The sequence below is a fragment of the Aulonocara sp. 'chitande type north' Nkhata Bay genome, linkage group LG10, assembly GCF_057382095.1.
Source record: "Aulonocara sp. 'chitande type north' Nkhata Bay isolate Kocher_YH1m ecotype deep benthic linkage group LG10, A_spYH_male_GT1.1, whole genome shotgun sequence".
Lineage (NCBI taxonomy): Eukaryota > Metazoa > Chordata > Actinopteri > Cichliformes > Cichlidae > Aulonocara > Aulonocara sp. 'chitande type north' Nkhata Bay.
In genome coordinates, this window is record NC_141353.1 from 13,726,063 (window position 1) to 13,744,899 (window position 18,837).

The 18,837-nt window shown below is 43.0% G+C and overlaps 1 protein-coding gene across 2 annotated transcripts in view; it reads left to right on the top strand.

The window, feature by feature from the left end:
* Nucleotides 1–18,837, top strand: part of LOC147320397 (cell adhesion molecule DSCAML1-like) — a 54,062-nt gene that overhangs the window by 25,723 nt on the left and 9,502 nt on the right. The window contains exons 4-23 of one of the 2 annotated variants that reach the window (XM_086308331.1): nt 4,593–4,739; nt 4,814–5,092; nt 6,138–6,413; nt 6,586–6,882; nt 7,319–7,591; nt 8,459–8,743; nt 8,860–8,979; nt 9,080–9,256; nt 9,743–9,942; nt 10,167–10,263; nt 10,423–10,551; nt 10,646–10,813; nt 10,924–10,994; nt 11,292–11,532; nt 12,474–12,659; nt 13,638–13,793; nt 15,371–15,510; nt 17,708–17,861; nt 18,416–18,533; nt 18,665–18,828. In XM_086308331.1, coding sequence (XP_086164457.1) covers nt 4,593–4,739; nt 4,814–5,092; nt 6,138–6,413; nt 6,586–6,882; nt 7,319–7,591; nt 8,459–8,743; nt 8,860–8,979; nt 9,080–9,256; nt 9,743–9,942; nt 10,167–10,263; nt 10,423–10,551; nt 10,646–10,813; nt 10,924–10,994; nt 11,292–11,532; nt 12,474–12,659; nt 13,638–13,793; nt 15,371–15,510; nt 17,708–17,861; nt 18,416–18,533; nt 18,665–18,828 — 3,678 coding nt within the window. The remainder of the gene's footprint in view (nt 1–4,592; nt 4,740–4,813; nt 5,093–6,137; nt 6,414–6,585; nt 6,883–7,318; nt 7,592–8,458; nt 8,744–8,859; nt 8,980–9,079; nt 9,257–9,742; nt 9,943–10,166; nt 10,264–10,422; nt 10,552–10,645; nt 10,814–10,923; nt 10,995–11,291; nt 11,533–12,473; nt 12,660–13,637; nt 13,794–15,370; nt 15,511–17,707; nt 17,862–18,415; nt 18,534–18,664; nt 18,829–18,837) is intronic. The other variant, XM_086308332.1, reaches the window with a different exon arrangement.

Genomic DNA, 18,837 nt, shown 5'->3' on the forward strand with positions numbered 1-18,837 from the left:
GGAATAACAAACTGTCAACACTTTGTGGTCAATTATTAAATTATTAAAATGTTTAATAGTTTAATGCTTGTGATTTTAAAAAGTATTGTACAGTATTTAAAAAAAATTATACATTCAGTCACAAATTTTCCTGCATTTTTACAACAGCTTGTTACAATGAATCAATTTACATTAAAAGCCTCAGGTAGATATTAAACATCAGTGTTGTGACACGTGAAATGTGCAGAGAAACGACAGTCCCAATTTTGTTTGAAAGCCTCTGTGTAGAGAGAGGCACTGTAATGTTGTGATTGTTTGAAGGAATCTAAAACCTTTGACCTTCTCCGTGTGCTACCTTACACTCGTCATAATGCGCAGTAACCTTCATTTAACTGGGAAAGCCCTTAGAAACAAGCATCTACTGCCTTTGACCATCAGCAGGGTCGAGTAAGATGAAGAATCCAGGGGTCAGATTGTAGTGATCCACCAGGAGGAAAACAGGAATCAGAGTTCGATAGCTCATTAGCCTTTTCCAAACTCATTAGATATGGGGTCCATACTGGAAGTCCCATGGGAGCAAAGGTGTTTTACTCAGACCTGTCAGTGTTTTGTTTTGTTTTTTGTCTTCTTGTCATGTACACTGGAAAATCTGAGCAGGTTAGTATCATAAGAAAATTCTTGCTTAGGTGCCTTTAATATAGGATATTGTGGAAATTTGCACCTCTAAACATGTAGGTCAGATTCCCTGTTGGGAATAGTGCTGAATAAACTGTTCATGAATGAAGTTCCAAATATTTTATTAGTTAGTTAAAGGAGGTGACAAATTGTTAGTTATTTTCATGATTTTGAGGTGCAGAACTGGATTAAATGATTTCTGAAACCAGCAAACCTCCAACTGAGGCTTAGGAAATCGGGAAGCTATAACGCGGTGCATTGTGTTGTATGTTTTTGTAAAGTATTTGTGATTGGATACAAAGCTACTTGCATGTGAAAAGCTATATTTAGCCACTTCAAACTGATCCTACTTTTCTTTATTGATTTAAGCGACTTCAACAGCCAGTTTGCCGTTGCGATTTTTGCATTCACACAACACCTAGGGTATCAACGTTTGGTCCTTGATGATTGTAAACACGCTGTGCTTTAATAATTGCTGAAAGTACACCAAAATCGTAACAGGATGCCAGTGAGAAGACCCTAGCAACAGGGAGAGGATGAAGAAAGCGTGAGAGTGGGAGGGAGGGGGAAAGATGCAGAACATCAATAAATAATGGCCCCACTGAGGAGGTGGAAATATGGGCCTCGTTATCTTTGCGCCGACGCCTTCATTTGCATGTGAGAAAATGAGGCTGCTACTAACTCGCACACATGGTGCGCACACATACACACTGCTGGACTCGCATGAGCTACAGTATACATCCTATTTATAGACTATTTCTTGCTTTTATTTTTTCCTATTCTCTCACACATTTACACTTCTATTAATTCCCCTTTCCTTCCTTCTCTTTGGAATTTGTCAGAGCAGCAGCTCTGGTCTGTGTGACTGTGAGGCTGCCGGCATTTTGTTGGTTTAAAAAATAAAGTGAAAGCACACCTTTATCACAGGCTTGGTAGGAACTTTAACTTTACTAATGCCCTGTTTAACATTGCAGAGCATACAGCTGGAGTATACACCGCTACAGAGTAGTTGCCTGGTGAAACACCATTAAGTGATTGGGTAAAGCAGGTGGCTTTTGCAGTGCCTTGCTCATGAGTAACTGGGCTCTCTTATAGACTTAGAATAGCAGACTTAACCTTAGTTTATCTCTATGTGCCAACATTTACATAAAAAAAGGGGAAAAAGAGCAAATCCAATTTAGTTATTTTAAAAATTTCATCAAAACTAAAAAATGTACACTCCTGATTAAACCGTTAAATTATCCACACTATATACAGTTTTTTTTCTGTCAGAAATAAAAATCCCTTTCCCGTACATTTAGCTGCAGAAGGAGATAAAAATAGTTCCCCTCTGGACCTCATCTGCATCTGGGCATCACCCTGTTTTTGCCTGTGAATGCATCTCATTGAGAGTGACCAAACTCATACAGGATCTAACAATGTCACAATCCTCTAGGCCATGCAGCTTCTTTCAAAGCGCTTCTTCTCGGGTGAAAGGACTCTTTAAAGAATCATTTATACATGATACAAAATTATTTAACCTTTTAAATGGTTCTTTCAGAGCATTTCTGAGGATCTGTAAGTGCCTCGCTCTGTTTCTTTTTTTTAAATTTTACAGCCGTTTTGGTTAGATGTTAAACAGGCTGGTATTTATATATTGCTTTTTTTTTTTGTTGATCAGTGTTTTAAAATCTAATGCTAAGGTAATAAAACATTTCAAAATGCAAATCTTAAGCTGTGTAAGTGCTGGGTTATCCCTGGATTATGCTTCAGCAGGAAATCTACACAGTAACTTACAACAAAACCAGAAGCTCCTACAAAACGCTATGCTGCAACCTTTCACATAACCTGAGATGCACTTCCAGAGAAATGTAAATACACGTTGGTTCGACGCAGCCCGAAAAGGCTTGAATGGCCTTTGAATGGCAAGGGTTAGAAAGGGGTTTGTGGTGATGTCGGAGGTTAGGACGTAGATTTCACAGAGAAGTCTAAATCCGACTTTAGAATCTTTTTTTTGCGGTTTATCTCAAGAGTTAACAGTTTTCCAACTTAAGTTTTATCTGCTGCACTTGTGTTTTTGCATCTTTCTTCCAAATTAAGTACATACATACATGTGCATGGCTCTGACTTCCTTTATGCTTAGTATACATGGACGAGTTGAAACTAAAGACAAAATATAGCTTTGAGTCTGACAAATCCAATCCAATCCATCATCTTCAAGCTCTGTAAGGGTCTGTGTAACATGAAGGAGGCACAACGGAAAAAAAACCTGCAACAGAAACTACTGTACTGTTTTTATATTCAGAATGCCTGTACAGTATGCATGCATTTCTGCGTATTCTCCTGAAGCAGAGTGTGTGTGTGTGTGTGTGTGTGTGTGTGTGTGTGTGTGTGTGTGTGTGTGTGTGTGTGTGTGTGTGTGTGTGTGTGTGTGTGTGAGCGAGAGAGAGAAAGATGTACAGTTCTGTTTCTTATTGTCTAGTCAAGTCAGCATGAATAAAAGCTGAGGGAGCACAGTGATTTCGGATTTAGTAATTAATATTTTACTCTGTCTGCCACTCTGCTTAGAAACTCAGAGCAACAAAAAAAAAAGAAAACAGCGAGAAAGCGAGAGAGCAAGAGGAAAAGGGTGAGACTGATGATGGTTCACACAAAGACATGAAGTGAGTCAACCAACGATAGACTGATTCTATGAACAAACCACTCAGTTGTGATGGCTGGATAGTGAGAGGACTAATGTGATGTGTATTGTGTAATAAGTGTTGTTTAAGAGGCTGCAGATGGGATGAATTCAGTTCACTGCTGCAGACAGGGACAGAAAGAATGGCTTTGACAGATCCTGCTGACTCTCTCTCTCTCTGTTTCTCTCTCCCTGCCTATGTCAGAGTGTTGTGACAGGCTAGTCGTCGGTGTTGTGGTAGTAGCAGTCTTAAAGTGCTCATTATCCTGTAAGGCTTCATTCTAAGGGGGCAAACAAAGGCTGCTGTGAAATTGCAGCCTGTGCTTCCTCCCGGGTCATACAGTATATTCGATGCAAACACATTCACAGTGCATAACTGCTACCTTCCGTATACCTGCTCAACCCTCTGAAAGACCCTGATAAACACAGACTCTGTAGTTTAAATATTGATGCTGGTGAATGTGAAAGCAGCCAGTCCAGTTGTTGCCCCGTGGTTGGATGCTAAAAGGCACAATTGATAATTAATGCTTACAAACCTAAAGAAATCTTATTGTAATGACTGTCACACTTAAGGTAAACTATGAGATTATTTGTGCTGTGAGGACATAGTACAGCTTCGTTAATGTGAGGTTTGTGGACTTTATCAGGAAATGTAAGATAGCTTACCTTTATGCAAAGAAACAATGTTCTGTATAAATTACGCAAGAATATCTTGGTAAAGGGAGTCATTGCAAACTGATGTCTGCCTTCACTATACACAGCTTGAAGACTTTGTAATGCTGACATAACTGTTCTTTGAGTAGCATAAAACAAATGCTAAGAAAGAGAAGACACAGAGGCACATTTGATCTTTGGCCTTCCTGTTTTCTTATCATGCATAAAAGGAAGAACACTTAACGAGTTTTGTGATGGTAGTTAGTGTGATGTGCAAGAGTTATAAGCTGTGTGTGGAGGGAGACAGTAAATCTGTCTCTCCTCTGTCTGTGGGTGGTGTAAGTGACCGCTGGGTGTCCTCCAGGTCTTGAAAGAGTGCCAGGCTTTGGGAAGCAGCATTATTAGGCAGGTAGTGCCAACTGTTCAGGCAGCTGTTTGTTCTAAGAACAATATGGTTTTGCAGTATGCACTATGTATTTGAACGAGAGTGATCATCACGAAAGTGTGGGAACAGGAGGGAGTGAAAAGTTTTTTACACACAAGGTCTTCGGAGTGATGTTTTGCCTGTTGTCACTTCTCCTTTAAGAAGATTAATGTTGATCTTTTGTTAATGTGTCTTCCTCAGGTAACAGGTTCTCGCTGACCTCCTTTGGGGCTCTTTACATCTCCGATGTTCAAAAAGAGGATGCTCTCTCTACATACCGGTGCATCACCAAGCATAAATACAGTGGCGAGACACGGCAAAGCAATGGAGCCAGGCTCTCTGTAATGGGTGAGTAACTGGTGTGTGAACTTACCTTTTTCTCTTTGTCTTGACAAAAATGTAACACCATGTCTGCATTCCAGACCCCAACGAGTCTGCACCCACCATCCTGGACAGTTTCCAAGCAGGGGAGGTCTACGCAGGCCATAGTATTGAGCTCCCCTGCATAGCGGGAGGATACCCAAGCCCTACTGTGCGCTGGCTGAAAGATGGTCGCCCACTACCCTCAGATGCCCGCTGGACGCGGCGATTGACAGGGCTGACCATCAGTGACCTGAGGCAAGAAGACAGCGGCAGCTATGCATGCGAGGTCACCAACAGTTTTGGCTCAAAGGAGGTGTCTGGACAGCTTCACGTGATAGGTGTGTGAGGCTCATTACACACAGATACGCACACACGCTCACACACATTTGCAAAATATCTGGCAGACTGGCTCGTTGTCTTGTCAGTGAATCAGCCTTGCAGACAGACATAGTTGTAAGCACCTTTAAGTGTTTGGTTTGGGGCGCACATGTAAGTCCAAGCTAAAGTGTGTCTGTTACAAACATATGTGTGAGCTGTAGGATGTCCCATCATATCAGACCTCAAAAGGAAAGACAGGGCGGTAATTCGCTCAGGCTGATTCCATATCACAGCTGCCAACACCATTTACCATCAGAAAAGAAGAAGAGTGAGGAAGACAGAGATAAAGACAAGGGGTCATGCGGGGGGCAGTCGGACACCCAGACAGTGCTGGAATGACATTATCTACAATGTAATAACGAGATAATAAGAAAGGCTGAGCTAAAGTGTGTAAAGTATACAAAGAAACAAAGGGAGTGAGGCGAGATAGAGCGAGAGAATAGAGAGGCGGTAGGCTTTGCCAGTGGGCACATCATGGCAGCACAGTCTGTGACTCTGACAGGGTGAGTAGGGGGGGTTGGGAGGCACAGTGATGCCCCCCAGCATACACCACCAGCTGCCTTATTGCTCACTGACATTTGCGTGCACACACACACACATACACACATGTAGACACGCGTTCTTGCTGACACACAGACACACTCACACACACAAGTGGACAGAGATGTGAAGCGATATCTCCAGCTGCTTTTTTAAAGAGTGCGTCCAACTGATTGAGTCACCACTGCTGATTGTACTCGCTCTCTTTCTCCCCATCTCTGTGAATGAAAACGCCTACTGTAAGCACCATGTGTCATGTTTTGAATCCAGTTTAATGATTTTAGAGTGATGCAGGAAAGGCAAAAGACACAAAAAACACCTTTTGAAATAAGATAACATAATTAGTAAATAAAAAGGTAAGTTAGCAGGCTACAATTCACATTGATGCCTTTTGATTATTATAGCAGATATACTATTAAAGTGATCCACATTTTTGTTTTATGAACTCCTGTGGTCTTCTCTCAGATCCACTACGAGTGACCTTGTCCCCTAAGAATCTGAAAACGGGCATCAGCAGCACACTGTTCTTCACCTGCACTGTGGAAGGCTCTCCAGAATACACCATCACCTGGTACAGGAACACAGAGCCAATTGTCCCAGACGAGCACATCTCCATCCAAGGACAACACAATGACACCCTGCAGATCACTGCAGCACAGAAGCTTCACTCTGGGGCCTACCAGTGCTTTGCTTCCCGAAAGGGCCACACTGCTCAGGACTTCTCTATTATTCTGCTAGAGGGTACGTGGACAGTGACTTAAATAAGTGCAGGTATTAGGCGCCATAGTGTTTGTGTTCAAAGTTAATATGTTTGCTGTGGGCTTTGCAACTTCTCAAGTATTCTGCTTTTCTGTCAGAACTTCTCACTTTCTATTTATGTCCTTCTGTTTCCTCTCTCCCCCTGTCCTCTCAGATGGTACTCCTCGTATTGTGTCTTCCTTCAGCGAGCGGGTGGTAAACCCCGGCGAGCCTTTCTCCCTTATGTGTGCGGCCAAAGGAGCCCCACCCCCTTCTATCACGTGGACACTGGACGATGAACCTGTGATTAGAGATTCAACCTACAAGACCAGCCAGTACACCCTGTCGGATGGCCTGACTATATCGCACGTCAACGTCAGCAGTCCACTTATTCCAGACGGAGGAGTGTATCGTTGCGTCGCACGCAACTCGGCCGGTAGCGCCGAGTACCAAGCGCGCATAAACGTAAGAGGTGCCTGTCTGCTTTTCAATATAAATGCACTCTACACCTGAATCTATACAAACATACAGGACCTAGTGAGAGGCATTGCACACATCTATCTATCTATCTATCTATCTATCTATCTATCTATCTATCTATCTATCTATCTATCTATCTATCTATCTATCTATACACACAATACACTGAGTGAATATGTGATTAGGCTAAAATCAACAAATATCCTCTATCAGATTTTAGTAAAGGGGGCACAACTAACCTCCCTTTCCACCTGTCAACTGGCCCCAATCACTCTATCCCTCAACCTTTATCTCTTCCCTTCCTGTCTCCGTGGCTGCCCTCTATATTCTGCCATGACCTCCCTCACCTCATCTCCCCCTTTCTCCAACCTCTGTGTTTCTCTCTGTCTCCTCCCTCCATCCCCTCCCTCTCTTCCCCGTGTCTCCAGGTCCACCTCGAATTAGACCCATGCGAGACATCACCGCAGTGGCGGGCAGAAATACCTATATAACGTGTCGTGTGATTGGGTACCCGTATTACTCCATTAAGTGGCTGAAGGACGGCATGCAGCTGCCTGATAATCATCGTCAAGTGGTGTTTGAGAACGGCACACTGAGGCTCACAGACGTGCAGAAGGGCGCAGACGAGGGGACCTACTTGTGTAGCGTTTTGATCCAGCCCCAGGTGTCAATCAACCAGACTGTCCACGTCACTGTCAAAGGTAAAGCTGAAGAGGAGTACTGATGCACTGGGCAGTGTTTTTGGTAAATTTATACCTATTTTATGAACCCAATTTATAGAATTAGGCTGCAGTAGAGATAAAGTGACACATCAGTTGACAGGGAGATATTGCATCTTCACGCTTTTCCCAAATCTATTTCAACTAGAGGTAATGCTCCATGCATACCCAAAATTCAAATTCACTTAAAACAGTAGTGAAAAAAAATCTTAAGAAATCAATCACCAATACTAATACTACTTTGGTTTTCAAACTGCTTCCTTTAGCTTAAAAAAAGATGGGGAAAAAAGCGATGCAAGTAAAATTTCTTGATGAAGAGCAGCTAGTCACTGCTACTTGGGGGACACCAGTGTACAAAGCTGTCAAGTGCAACTTTAGTAATGCTGTTGAATGCAGATGAATGGTGTTTTGGGGGTAGATTTATGTTTGTCGTGCGTATTTCATTTAGTCTGTGAGCGGGATAACGATGGCAGTAAGCAGGGCAGCTGCAGAGGTGTTTGAGGGTGTGTACATGTGCCTGTGTGTGAGTGTGTCTCTGATTTAATTAGATGAATAATAATGAAGCCTAGATTAAATCCCCCAGATGTCTCAGCTGTAGTACCCCCACCTCAACCTCCATTACCATGGCAACAGAATGACTTCCCCCTGCCAATTGGACTGTAACCAGAGCAGCTATTATGGGCTGCAGGAGATGTGGGGTGGTGGGGGGGTGCTGAAGAGGGGCCCACTGGCCAATGACCTTCTCCCTCTCTCTCTCAGACTCTTAGCATTGCTCCAGATGGCCACATTGCCGCTCTTCAACATCTATCACTGCCTTTATTCCACTGATTTCCTTTCTCTCTCCTCTAGTGCCACCGCTCATCCAGCCCTTCGATATCCCCTCTACCTCAGTGGGGAAGCTCATGTACATCGCCTGTGTGGTGTCATCTGGGGACATGCCCATACGCATCACCTGGCACAAAGACGGCCAGCTCATCGTGCCAGGCTCTGCCTCTGGTGTTGCAATAGAGACCAAAGAGTTCATGAGCTCCCTGCAAATTTCCAATGTGACACTGAAGCACAATGGAAACTACACCTGCATCGCCAGCAATGCTGCTGCAACTGTCAGCTGGGAAAGACAGTTGATTGTTACTGGTGAGGGGTGACGTGTAATGTGTAAAGTAACCGTAGAACTGTTTTGTGATCACTTACTTTTTGTAACTTCTACCAAGTTTTTCCATTTATATAAAATCAGGATTTCTGTTTCTCAGTGCCGCCGCGTTTTGTGGTGCAGCCCAACAATCAAGACTGTATCTATGGAAAAGCTGGAGTACTTAACTGCTCCGTGGAAGGTTACCCCCCTCCAAAAGTCATGTGGAAACATGCCAAAGGTAAAATCTGCACATTATCCTCATGGCATTGCAGTAAAAGCTACACACGAACAAGAAAAAGTATCAGGCTTCCATACATGCTTTGTGTTGTGTCCTGCAGGCGTAGGAAACCCTCAGCAGTACCATCCTGTCCCACTAACTGGCCGTATCCAGATCATGTCAAACGGTTCTCTGCTGATCCGACATGTTCTTGAAGACGACCGGGGGTACTACCTCTGTCAGGCCTCCAACGGAGTGGGCTCAGACATCAGTAAAAGCATGATCCTTACTGTCAAGAGTAAGTGTCAATCCTCTGCTTTTTGGCATGAACTTTTGCCCCAGGCTAGTGCGGCCTGTGCTTAACATAGCCTAACTTAGTCTGTGTCCTGCACATCCTTCACTGGGGGTGCCTTTCCTATTGACTGATGTTCTCTGGCTGTCAGCCTGTGCGCTACAGAATGTTTGGTGGGGAAAAGGGTTGATGAATTAGTGATGAAAGCAAAACCACAGGAACCTCTTCAATCAATAATCTACGTCTAAGTAACAGAGGAGGAAGAGAAGCGAAAGTAGAGACCGAAAATAATAAAAAGAGGGAGGAGGTGGTGTTAGAGGCCAGTGGGGCTTGAAGCATGAAATGAAAATGGGGAATAAAATGGAAAAAAAGAGATGTCTATACATGTGTAATATATCCTTGCTCAGTTTCCAATACTACACGCCCGTTTTCCCTCATGTCATTATTCCATACAAAACGATTCATCATGCTGACACTTGTCTATTTGCTCAGTCCCTGCCATGATCACCAGCCACCCAAACACTACCATGGCAAGGAAGGGCCAGATCAAGGAGCTGAACTGCACAGCACGGGGCGAGCAGCCCATTATTATCCGCTGGGAGAGAGGGGACACAGTCATTGACGCAGAGAGAAATCCCCGTTACTCCATCAGCATCAACAAAAAGGGGGATGAAGTCATCTCTACCCTAAAGGTCAGATAATATATACTTATACTCTTCAGGCCTTTAGTGTAGCTTAATGCCATTACACCGAACTATGCTAAAAAAAAAAAATCTACTTCTACTATAGGCTATTGCAGGGTTTAATAAGCTTTAAAAAAAGTCCTATTAAAGGAAGTTATTATGGGAATATTTTTAGGATATTATATTCCTAAATTTCACACGTCATCTTTCCCTGCTTGTGCTGATGCTCGCAGCTTAACCCAGCCGAGCGAGGAGATTCTGTCTTCTTCTCCTGCCATGCCATCAACTCCTATGGAGAGGGCAGAGGGCTCATCCAACTCACTGTACAAGGTATTTCTACAAACAACTGCAAATCCCTCTTCTTTTATTTAAATAAAGAATTAAGGGGAAAAAAAGTATGTAAACAACCTAATGAGGAAAGGTTATTTAACGAGATACTGATGGTGGTAAAAACAAAGGAAAATTCTTTTTTTTTCCACCCTCACGCAGAGCCACCCGATCCTCCCGAGCTCGAAGTACGGGAGGTGAAGGACAGAAGCATGAACTTGCGCTGGATCCAAAGGTTTGATGGCAACAGCATCATCACCAGCTATGACATTGAGTACAAAAACAAGTCAGGTGGGTTATTAAAAACAACAAGCCTAATCCCTAATGTAAAAGTTATTTCAATAATTAAAAACTGAAAAAATAAACCTCTGCTCATATTCAACAGACACATGGGATCACATGTACACAACCAGGAACATCTCACCCACCAACAATCAGGCCAACATTGTAGAGCTGCACCCGGCATGCGTTTATAGTATCCGCATGTACTCCTACAACAAGATTGGCCGCAGTCTTCCCAGCAAAGAGCTCACAATCAGTACCGAAGAAGCACGTAAGTGATTGTTTTTCTCTAAATATCACGTTTTTTTGCCTATCTAGTATTTGTTTTTGCTGTCTCTGTATGGAGTAGAGCCATCACTATCTGATATCTTCCATCAACAGCACCTGACGGGCCTCCGATGGATGTAATCCTGCAACCGATGACATCTCAGAGCATACGAGTCACATGGAGGGTAAAATCACTGTTGCTTACGACTTCATTTAAGTATTAAGCCTAGTATAAGTGGAAATAACTAGAAAGCAAACAATGATGGGATATAAAGATATGCTCCATGATTTAAAACAACAAGGTTTCAGTGATGTCACAAACAAATCCAAAATGTTAAGAGACACCTGTGAAATTGTTGGTTACAGAAATGCAAAAATTAACTAACTAAAATTTAGAATTTATCTCGTTTAATTTCTTTTTTTTTTTTTTACATATTGCTGTCAAATTTCATAGTAAAACTTTTTTTCTCCAAAACTTTCAGGCTCCAAAAAAGGAGCTGCAAAACGGCGTGATCCGCGGCTACCAGATTGGATACAGAGAGAACGGTCCAGGTAGCAATGGCCAGTATAGTATTGTGGAGATGAAAGCTACGGGGGACAGTGAAGTGTACACCTTAGACAACCTAAAGAAGTTTGCCCAGTATGGGGTGGTGGTCCAAGCCTTCAACAGAGCTGGGACTGGCCCATCCAGTACTGAGATCAATGCTACCACTCTGGAAGATGGTAAGTGGACAGCAAGATGAAGAAAACGAGGAGAAGACTGTGAGATACAATTTAGGAGAGTATGGAAGGAAAAGAGGAGGGACTGTAAGAAAAAAATTTAAACATCCAAAAGGAACACATGAAAATAATAGTCAAATGCAATAACAGGATGAAACACTCATGAATGAACATAACATGCATGTAGAAATGCATGCTCAAACAAAATGTTAGAAATAAATTTGCAGCACATCCCCCATTATTCTTTCCACTTTAATTAGCACCTTCATTAGGCTGGTAGAGAGCGAGAGAGGAACAAGGAACCCCATTACTCTTTAAATGTCTGCCCACTCTACCTCCCTTTTCCCTGGTCTGCCTTCTTTATCTTCCCTTTCTTCCCATGGGTTCCCTTGTCATCCTCCTCACTGGTCCTCTGTCTATTATCCGTGTTTTTATTTCTTATACTTTTTTGGACCCTTCCTGTCTGAGAGGAGAGTAATGACGGGCACTTGGATGATGAAAATTGGCCACGCAGGTAGTCAGAAGCTGCCTCTACAGCTTCAATTAGCTTAAACAAGAACATTGTCTTCCTTTAGATTGTATCCTCCACATTTCAGCTCACACCCTGCTCATCTGCATTTTGACCCCTTTGGTGTAGCTCTTTTACTATTCATGTTGCTCTCTCAGTGCTCTTCCTCCTCTCCATCAACCCCCCTCCACTTCTACTCTCCTCTCTAAAAGCTAGGAATGAACAAGGAGCTATTCAGGACTAATTTGAGCTTGTTTGACTGATTTATTTCAGCGGAGATTTCCTGTGGTTTGTGACATTGAGTTATTATTACTTATCAGTGCTTCGGCTGCCATGCTACGTCGGACCAGATTTCAGTAGAAGCCATTAAAACACTAAGAGTACTCAAATATAGTTTAACAGTGCAGCACTAACACTCACTCTCTATGTTCCCCAGTGCCCAGCGAGCCTCCGCAGAATGTGAGAGCAATCTCTGTGACATCAGATGAGGCAGTGATCACATGGGCAGAGCCTCCACGGCTGACGCTGCACGGTGTGCTGAAAGGCTACCGGGTTGTGTTTTGGTCCCTCTTCCCTGACGGAGGTGGGTGCTGTGGGGGCCAGGCCCAGTGGCCAATGCAGAGTAATTATCACCTATCTCATTCTAAGATTCACCAACCCGTCCTCCCACTCACCTACCTTTCTGTCAGTGCTGTGAGTCAGAATGTTTTAATGTGTATCCACACCTTTCTCATAAAGCACTTCCTGGTCCTGTGTGTTTTTGAATTTGTCTGTTTGTCAAATAGATTGTATGTCCAAGATGGAGATATGGCTCAACTTTAGCTTAAGGGCTAGCCTTTGATTTGACAGAAGTGACCACATTTAGATGAGAGGGTGATGCACCCATCCATAGACAGCGGGGGTGCATCACACAGGCACAAATACCTATTTACTACATACAAATAAAACTCTTGGAAAACTAACAGTTAGTTGCACAGCGTGCTATATTATTTGCCAGATAACTGCTCCAGAAGCACCAACACCCCAGACACGATCAACATCATGCACCTAATAATACAAAGCATAAGTCCTAATCACATTTAATTGACTGAGTTATATAAAAAAGATGCCTCTGTAGAGTTCTTATGACTTGCTACAACATCATTTTTATGTAGCATATTGCAAACATGTTTTTTTTTTTCAGCTCTTAAGTTAGTCATTTTAATTTGAAAGTCGCCTTAAGGTATTTGAGTTTTTGGCACTTCTGCACTTATTTTATTTTTCACCCCCAAAGATTTCTGTTAAGTCTGTCATAGTTTCTTAGATTTTTAATAAAACTTGTGATCAGAAAGTCACACAGTATAGCAATGAGTGTCTGTGTGTTGTAGGTCCAATATCTGTGCAACTCTGTTTCCTAAAAAAATATTTACTCCTCCTTTAGACACAATTTTGAAATAGGAAGGTAATTATATTCATGAAAAAAAAAGTAATGGCCACGTATTACATTACCAAATAAATGCAACTGCAAATAAATATATTTTTTAGGAAACAGAGTTGATGTGTGTTGTTACTCCTATCATCACCTACAGCTTCTAAAAAGAGTTTTTCTCCTCTCCCTCAGAATGGGGAGAGATGCAAAACATCACCACCACACGTGAACAGGTGGAACTGCGAGGGCTCGAGAAGTTCACTAACTACAGTGTTCAGGTGCTGGCCTACACACAAGCTGGCGATGGGGTCCGCAGCAATGTCCTCTATATCCAAACCCGAGAGGATCGTGAGTATACAATTCATTTGTTTTTTACATGAAGAAAAGTGTGCAATGTAAGGAGATGGGAAATGGGATAGAGGTAGATTTTAAAAAAGGGAGCTGGTTGTATCTCAAACCCATAACAAAAGCTCATAACAAGCTATGCTGGGAATCTCCATTAGCTGTGCTAATGAGAATTAAGAGGCTTTGAGTCCACAGCTCAGGGCTAAGGGAGGTGTTTCGGGAGGAGGAGGGAGAAGTGATGTCTTAGAGCATATAGCATCCAGGAGTCAGCCATCGGCCTGGGCCTGCATCCTTACCACCAACCCTCTTGCCATAGGCATAGGGATTAACTCCTTTTGGATTAGAGAGAATTAATTTTGTGCTTACACCATTGGAGGCAGGATTACAGCCAGATCCATGTCTCTTTATAAAGGAGGAGGAGGGGCCTGGGGGGCTGAAGATGGAAAGATAGAATGGCGATTGCACAGCCCGTTCTTGGCTGACAAAAAATAATGAGTGAAAAAATTATAAGAGAAACACCACAGCTGAGGTGTTTGTTTATTTGTGTCTAGACTGCTGTCCTCTTCTGATTGACTCAGTGTTCCATCGTGTATTTTTATAAATGAGACTGTTCACTTAGTAGTGTTCTCTTCCTCATCATCACTTGGGTTGTGCTAGTTCTGCAGCAGACTGTCTTGGCAGACTGTCTGTCTGTGTATCTGTCTGTCTGGAGTCCTGGGCAGATTTTGGGCACCAGATGGGACCTGACTGTCCCATCTCCTACTGGTGCTTTGACATGGGGGTCCAGTTATGATAATGATAGCCTCCTGTGCGCCTCCCTGCTGCCATTGTTACATGATCCCTGTCACTTTTTTTGTCCCTGCTTACTTCGTTTAAAACTTGCATCTCTGCTTTCTGAGTTTTTGTTGTTTTCTTGCCCACTCATGTCCTCTGTAGGGGAAAGAGATCTGAGGGTAGAGAGCATCAGGGGGCCTCACAAAGAAAACAAGAGGAATGGGGGATGGATTTAGAGGGCTGGGTCTTACACTGTGGTAGCCTCCTTCTGTAGAGGCCAGATGAGGCCCACTGTCAGGCACAAGTTATATTTATGGTTTGGTTTGAATAGGGTTGATAGTGTGGACCCAGTACTGTAAGACCAATGAAACAAAAGCATTATTGTTCACCTTTCACAGTATCCAGTGTCCTGATGTGTTTTTGTAAAGTGTGCATGTTTTTTAAGCCCCTTTTGTGCCATTATCTCGTAATCAGAGTATTAAACAGTGTCCAGTGCCAAGCTGAAGTGGCTAGCAGAGGATCAGACACTAATGTCTAATCTGTTTGAGAGTTTTGAGAATGCTGGGTGTCACAGAGTCAGAACTGCTGACCAGTGTCTGAATGAACATATGTCACAGCCATCCCCTCAAAAGGATGTTTTTCAAAGTCCTTCCAGAGCAGCTTAGTACAGGCTAAGACTTCCAATCCGCAAAAAAAAGCCTGTTCACTTTAATAGCTATCCAACACCCAGCATGTGCCTGCACAAACACAAACACACACACATATGGATGCCCGCCATGCTGATGTTGCTATGTCTTTTCTCCTAGTTCCTGGTCCACCGGCTGGCATCAAGGCAGTTCCCTCCTCCTCAACTAGTGTGGTTGTGTCCTGGTTGCCTCCTCTCAAACCAAATGGCATTATCCGCAAGTACACCATCTACTGCTCCAGTCCCGGATCTGGACAGCCAGTAAGTGCCTCCTCTGTGGGTGTGATTCATATAGGGCCAATTTATCTCTGAGGTCCGTGTAAACCAAGTAACTTATTAAATTACCAATGGAAATAATTCATTTGTAAGCGCTGTTATTAAATGAACCTGTATGCATGCATTTGTGTGTGTGTGTGTGTGTGTGTGTGTGTGTGTGTGTGTGTGTATGTGTGTGTGTGTGTGTGTGTGTGTGTGTGTGTGTGTGTGTGTTGCGCATGTCTCTCTTTCACTGTGTTTGCACCATCGCTTTATTTCCTGCCCTCCCAGATGAACAGATGAGGTTGTCTTGGCAACGTGATGAGACGTAGATATGCAAATGAGCCAGAGAACAAGCTCACACATGCACACTGCCGCATCAGAAGCACACACTCACAGAGACATCACATTTCGACATTTTCTATTTATACACATACGTGCAAGCATTTCAATTGTGGTTAGATCATGTGCACACAAACACCAGCACACGGTGAAGTCTGATATCAGGCTAGAATCTCACTTTCTTATTATTCACAAATACTCCTCCCTCTCTGTGCATGAGTGCCATGTAAATGAGCACAGGCAGGGAGGAGAGAGGGAAGGAGGGAGGGGGGTGGAAAGAAGGTTGAGAGAGAAAAAGAAGCACACCATTAGAGGTAGGGAAAGACCGAGGGGAAATGAGAGAAAAAGAGAGGGATGAGGGAAGAGGGAGAGACAGGCAGGGTGGAATGGAGGAGAGAGGAGGGTATCAGTCACATCGAGATGAGAGTGCTTTTGTCCATCTTTTCATTATCTCCCTGTATCACTCCCTGGATCACCACAACACCGCCACGATGCTGAAGGAATGTTCGAACCCCCTGCACACAAACACACACACACTTATGCACATCCTCCCCTCCCTGTGTCCCTCCATCCAGTCCTCTTCACTGAGCTAGACAGAGAGGGAAAGAAAAAGCAAATGGTGAAAGAACACAGAGATGAACAGATTAAAGAGAGAGAACAGCGGATCATCTTAAGAGACAACAGTCTTTTTGTGCATTGCCATGTATGTGTTTGTGTGGATGCAGGTGAGTGTGTGTTCATTCTCAAAGGTTTGCTTGGAGGAAAAATACATCCAAGCAAACCTTAAATCCAGTGTTGAGTACAGCATTATAAGTAGCTGTAGGTCATTTGCATCAAATTTATTTTGAGTAGTGGGACAAATAGACAGCTCCGCACAAAGGTTTACATTTTCTGTTTTGCCTTTCTTGTGTTGACCTAAAACCTGTGTTCAATTCTGAGCAATCATACTGCTCGCTGTGCATATTTTCTATAGTTTTTGTTTAAAAAAAGACATGGTTTTATGGGTTTTGCCTGAACAAAAAAAAACAAAAAACAGAGAGAGAGAGAATACCACATACCACATCTGTTTCTCCTTTACAACCAAAACACTCAGTTTGCTCTGCAAAAAGCTTTAACTCCCTCAAAACATTCAAATGATGTCAAGTTGTATACAGCATAAGATCTACGTTGTTCAGACAATAAATTCACAAGTTGATCTGGGTGGAAATGGAATCCATAAGGAGGTCAGCCATAGCTGAGAAAACCCGGCAAAAATAATGCACAGTATCATCCTTAAATTTTGGGAAAGACAAATAAAGAAAGAGTCAAAAATGCAAGTTGCTGTCAGTGTATCAGAGACAAAACATCTCAGTGGACTCTATGTTTGTGCTTTGGATTTAAGTGATTCGAGAAACAATATATGTATCATTTCTGCCTTTTATCACGAGGCAAACACTGCCAGTGAGGCTAATAAGTTAAAATTTTAAACAAACAGATGACATTGACAGATGTATTTGGCTTTCCCTTTATTTCTCCAAAAAGTATGCTTTTTTGTTGTTTCAAGATACCGACAGTGTTCAAGGAAAATTGCACACCTCCTTTTTCACTGAGCGCATTTTGATGTGTCACAATAGGAAAAGGACAGATGTAAAAAAAAACTGTTTAATCTGTCAACTGCAGGAGCATTAGTTTCAGTTTCCTGGTGTCACGTATGTTATGCTGAAACTTAAACAGAATAGAGCCTAAATTAATGTTATGTTCATCTTAATTTCCTTTGTAGCTTTATAAAATGTAGCACTTTAATCAAGTCCACAAGCTGCCACCACTCCTGTTATATTACTGTTTTATTTGCTAACATGACATTGCGTGCCCTCTGTCCCAGGCTCCCAGTGAGTATGAGGCCAACCCAGAGATGCTCTTCTACCGTATCACGCACCTTACCCGCGGTAAACAATACCTCATCTGGGCTGCAGCTGTGACAACTGCTGGAAGAGGCAACATTAGCGCAAAGGTCACTGTGGAGCCTGCTGGGAAAGGTGGGTCCTCCAGGCATGCCAGTTGTAGAGAAGAAGGGTAAAGGGATTTGTGCAAAGGTTATCAGGGAGAGCGCGGTAAACATGGCTATGAACTGGCAGCATGATCTCCTTTACACAGATCACTTTCATCAGTCTCCCTCCCTCTCGCTCTGTGTACAATCTCTGCTATTGATTGACAGCCGTGGTATTGATTGAGCAGCGGCTGTGTTGCAAGAAACGTTGTTGTTAATTATGTGGTGATGAACAGGGCCTATCCAGTAAAATGACCCTTGGGGAGAGAGATAGCAGGCAAAATCAATAGAAGGGAGGATTTATGGAGAAATGATAGACTCGAGACTAAGAGTTTTGACAGGGGGCTACATTAAAACACTATGGTACAGCTTTTTAATCCCCCAGGAAAAACGATTCAGGCCCACTTAATCATCCAAAAGCAGACACAGAAAGACAAGTTGAAGTATGAATAGAGTCATTTTGGTGTAATGCTTACTATTTGAGTTTAACATCATGTGCTAAAGATGCATGTTGAGTTTTACTGGTTGCATCTTTGTGTGCAGTCCCAGCTAAAATCCTGTCCTTTGGGGGCACTGTGACCACTCCCTGGATGAAGGAAGTACGTCTGCCCTGCAGCTCAGTGGGAGAGCCTACTCCCACAATTAAATGGACCAAAGACAGGTCAGAGCGGTCACTGTATACCCTTAGATATCAGAGATATCATGCACACATGCTGATGCTATTTCTTGTGAGGAAAATTGATTTTTTTAAAACTGCTCTTAATCCTGAATAACCTGTCTGCTCTTTATCAGTGAGGACTCTGCCATTCCTGTGACAGCTGACAGCCAACGGCAGATCTTATCCAATGGTACACTGGTGCTACGCTTAGTCAAAGCAGAGGATTCTGGGTACTACACCTGTACGGCCACTAATACCCTAGGCTTTGACACCATCATAGTAAACCTTGTGGTACAAGGTAAGAAGA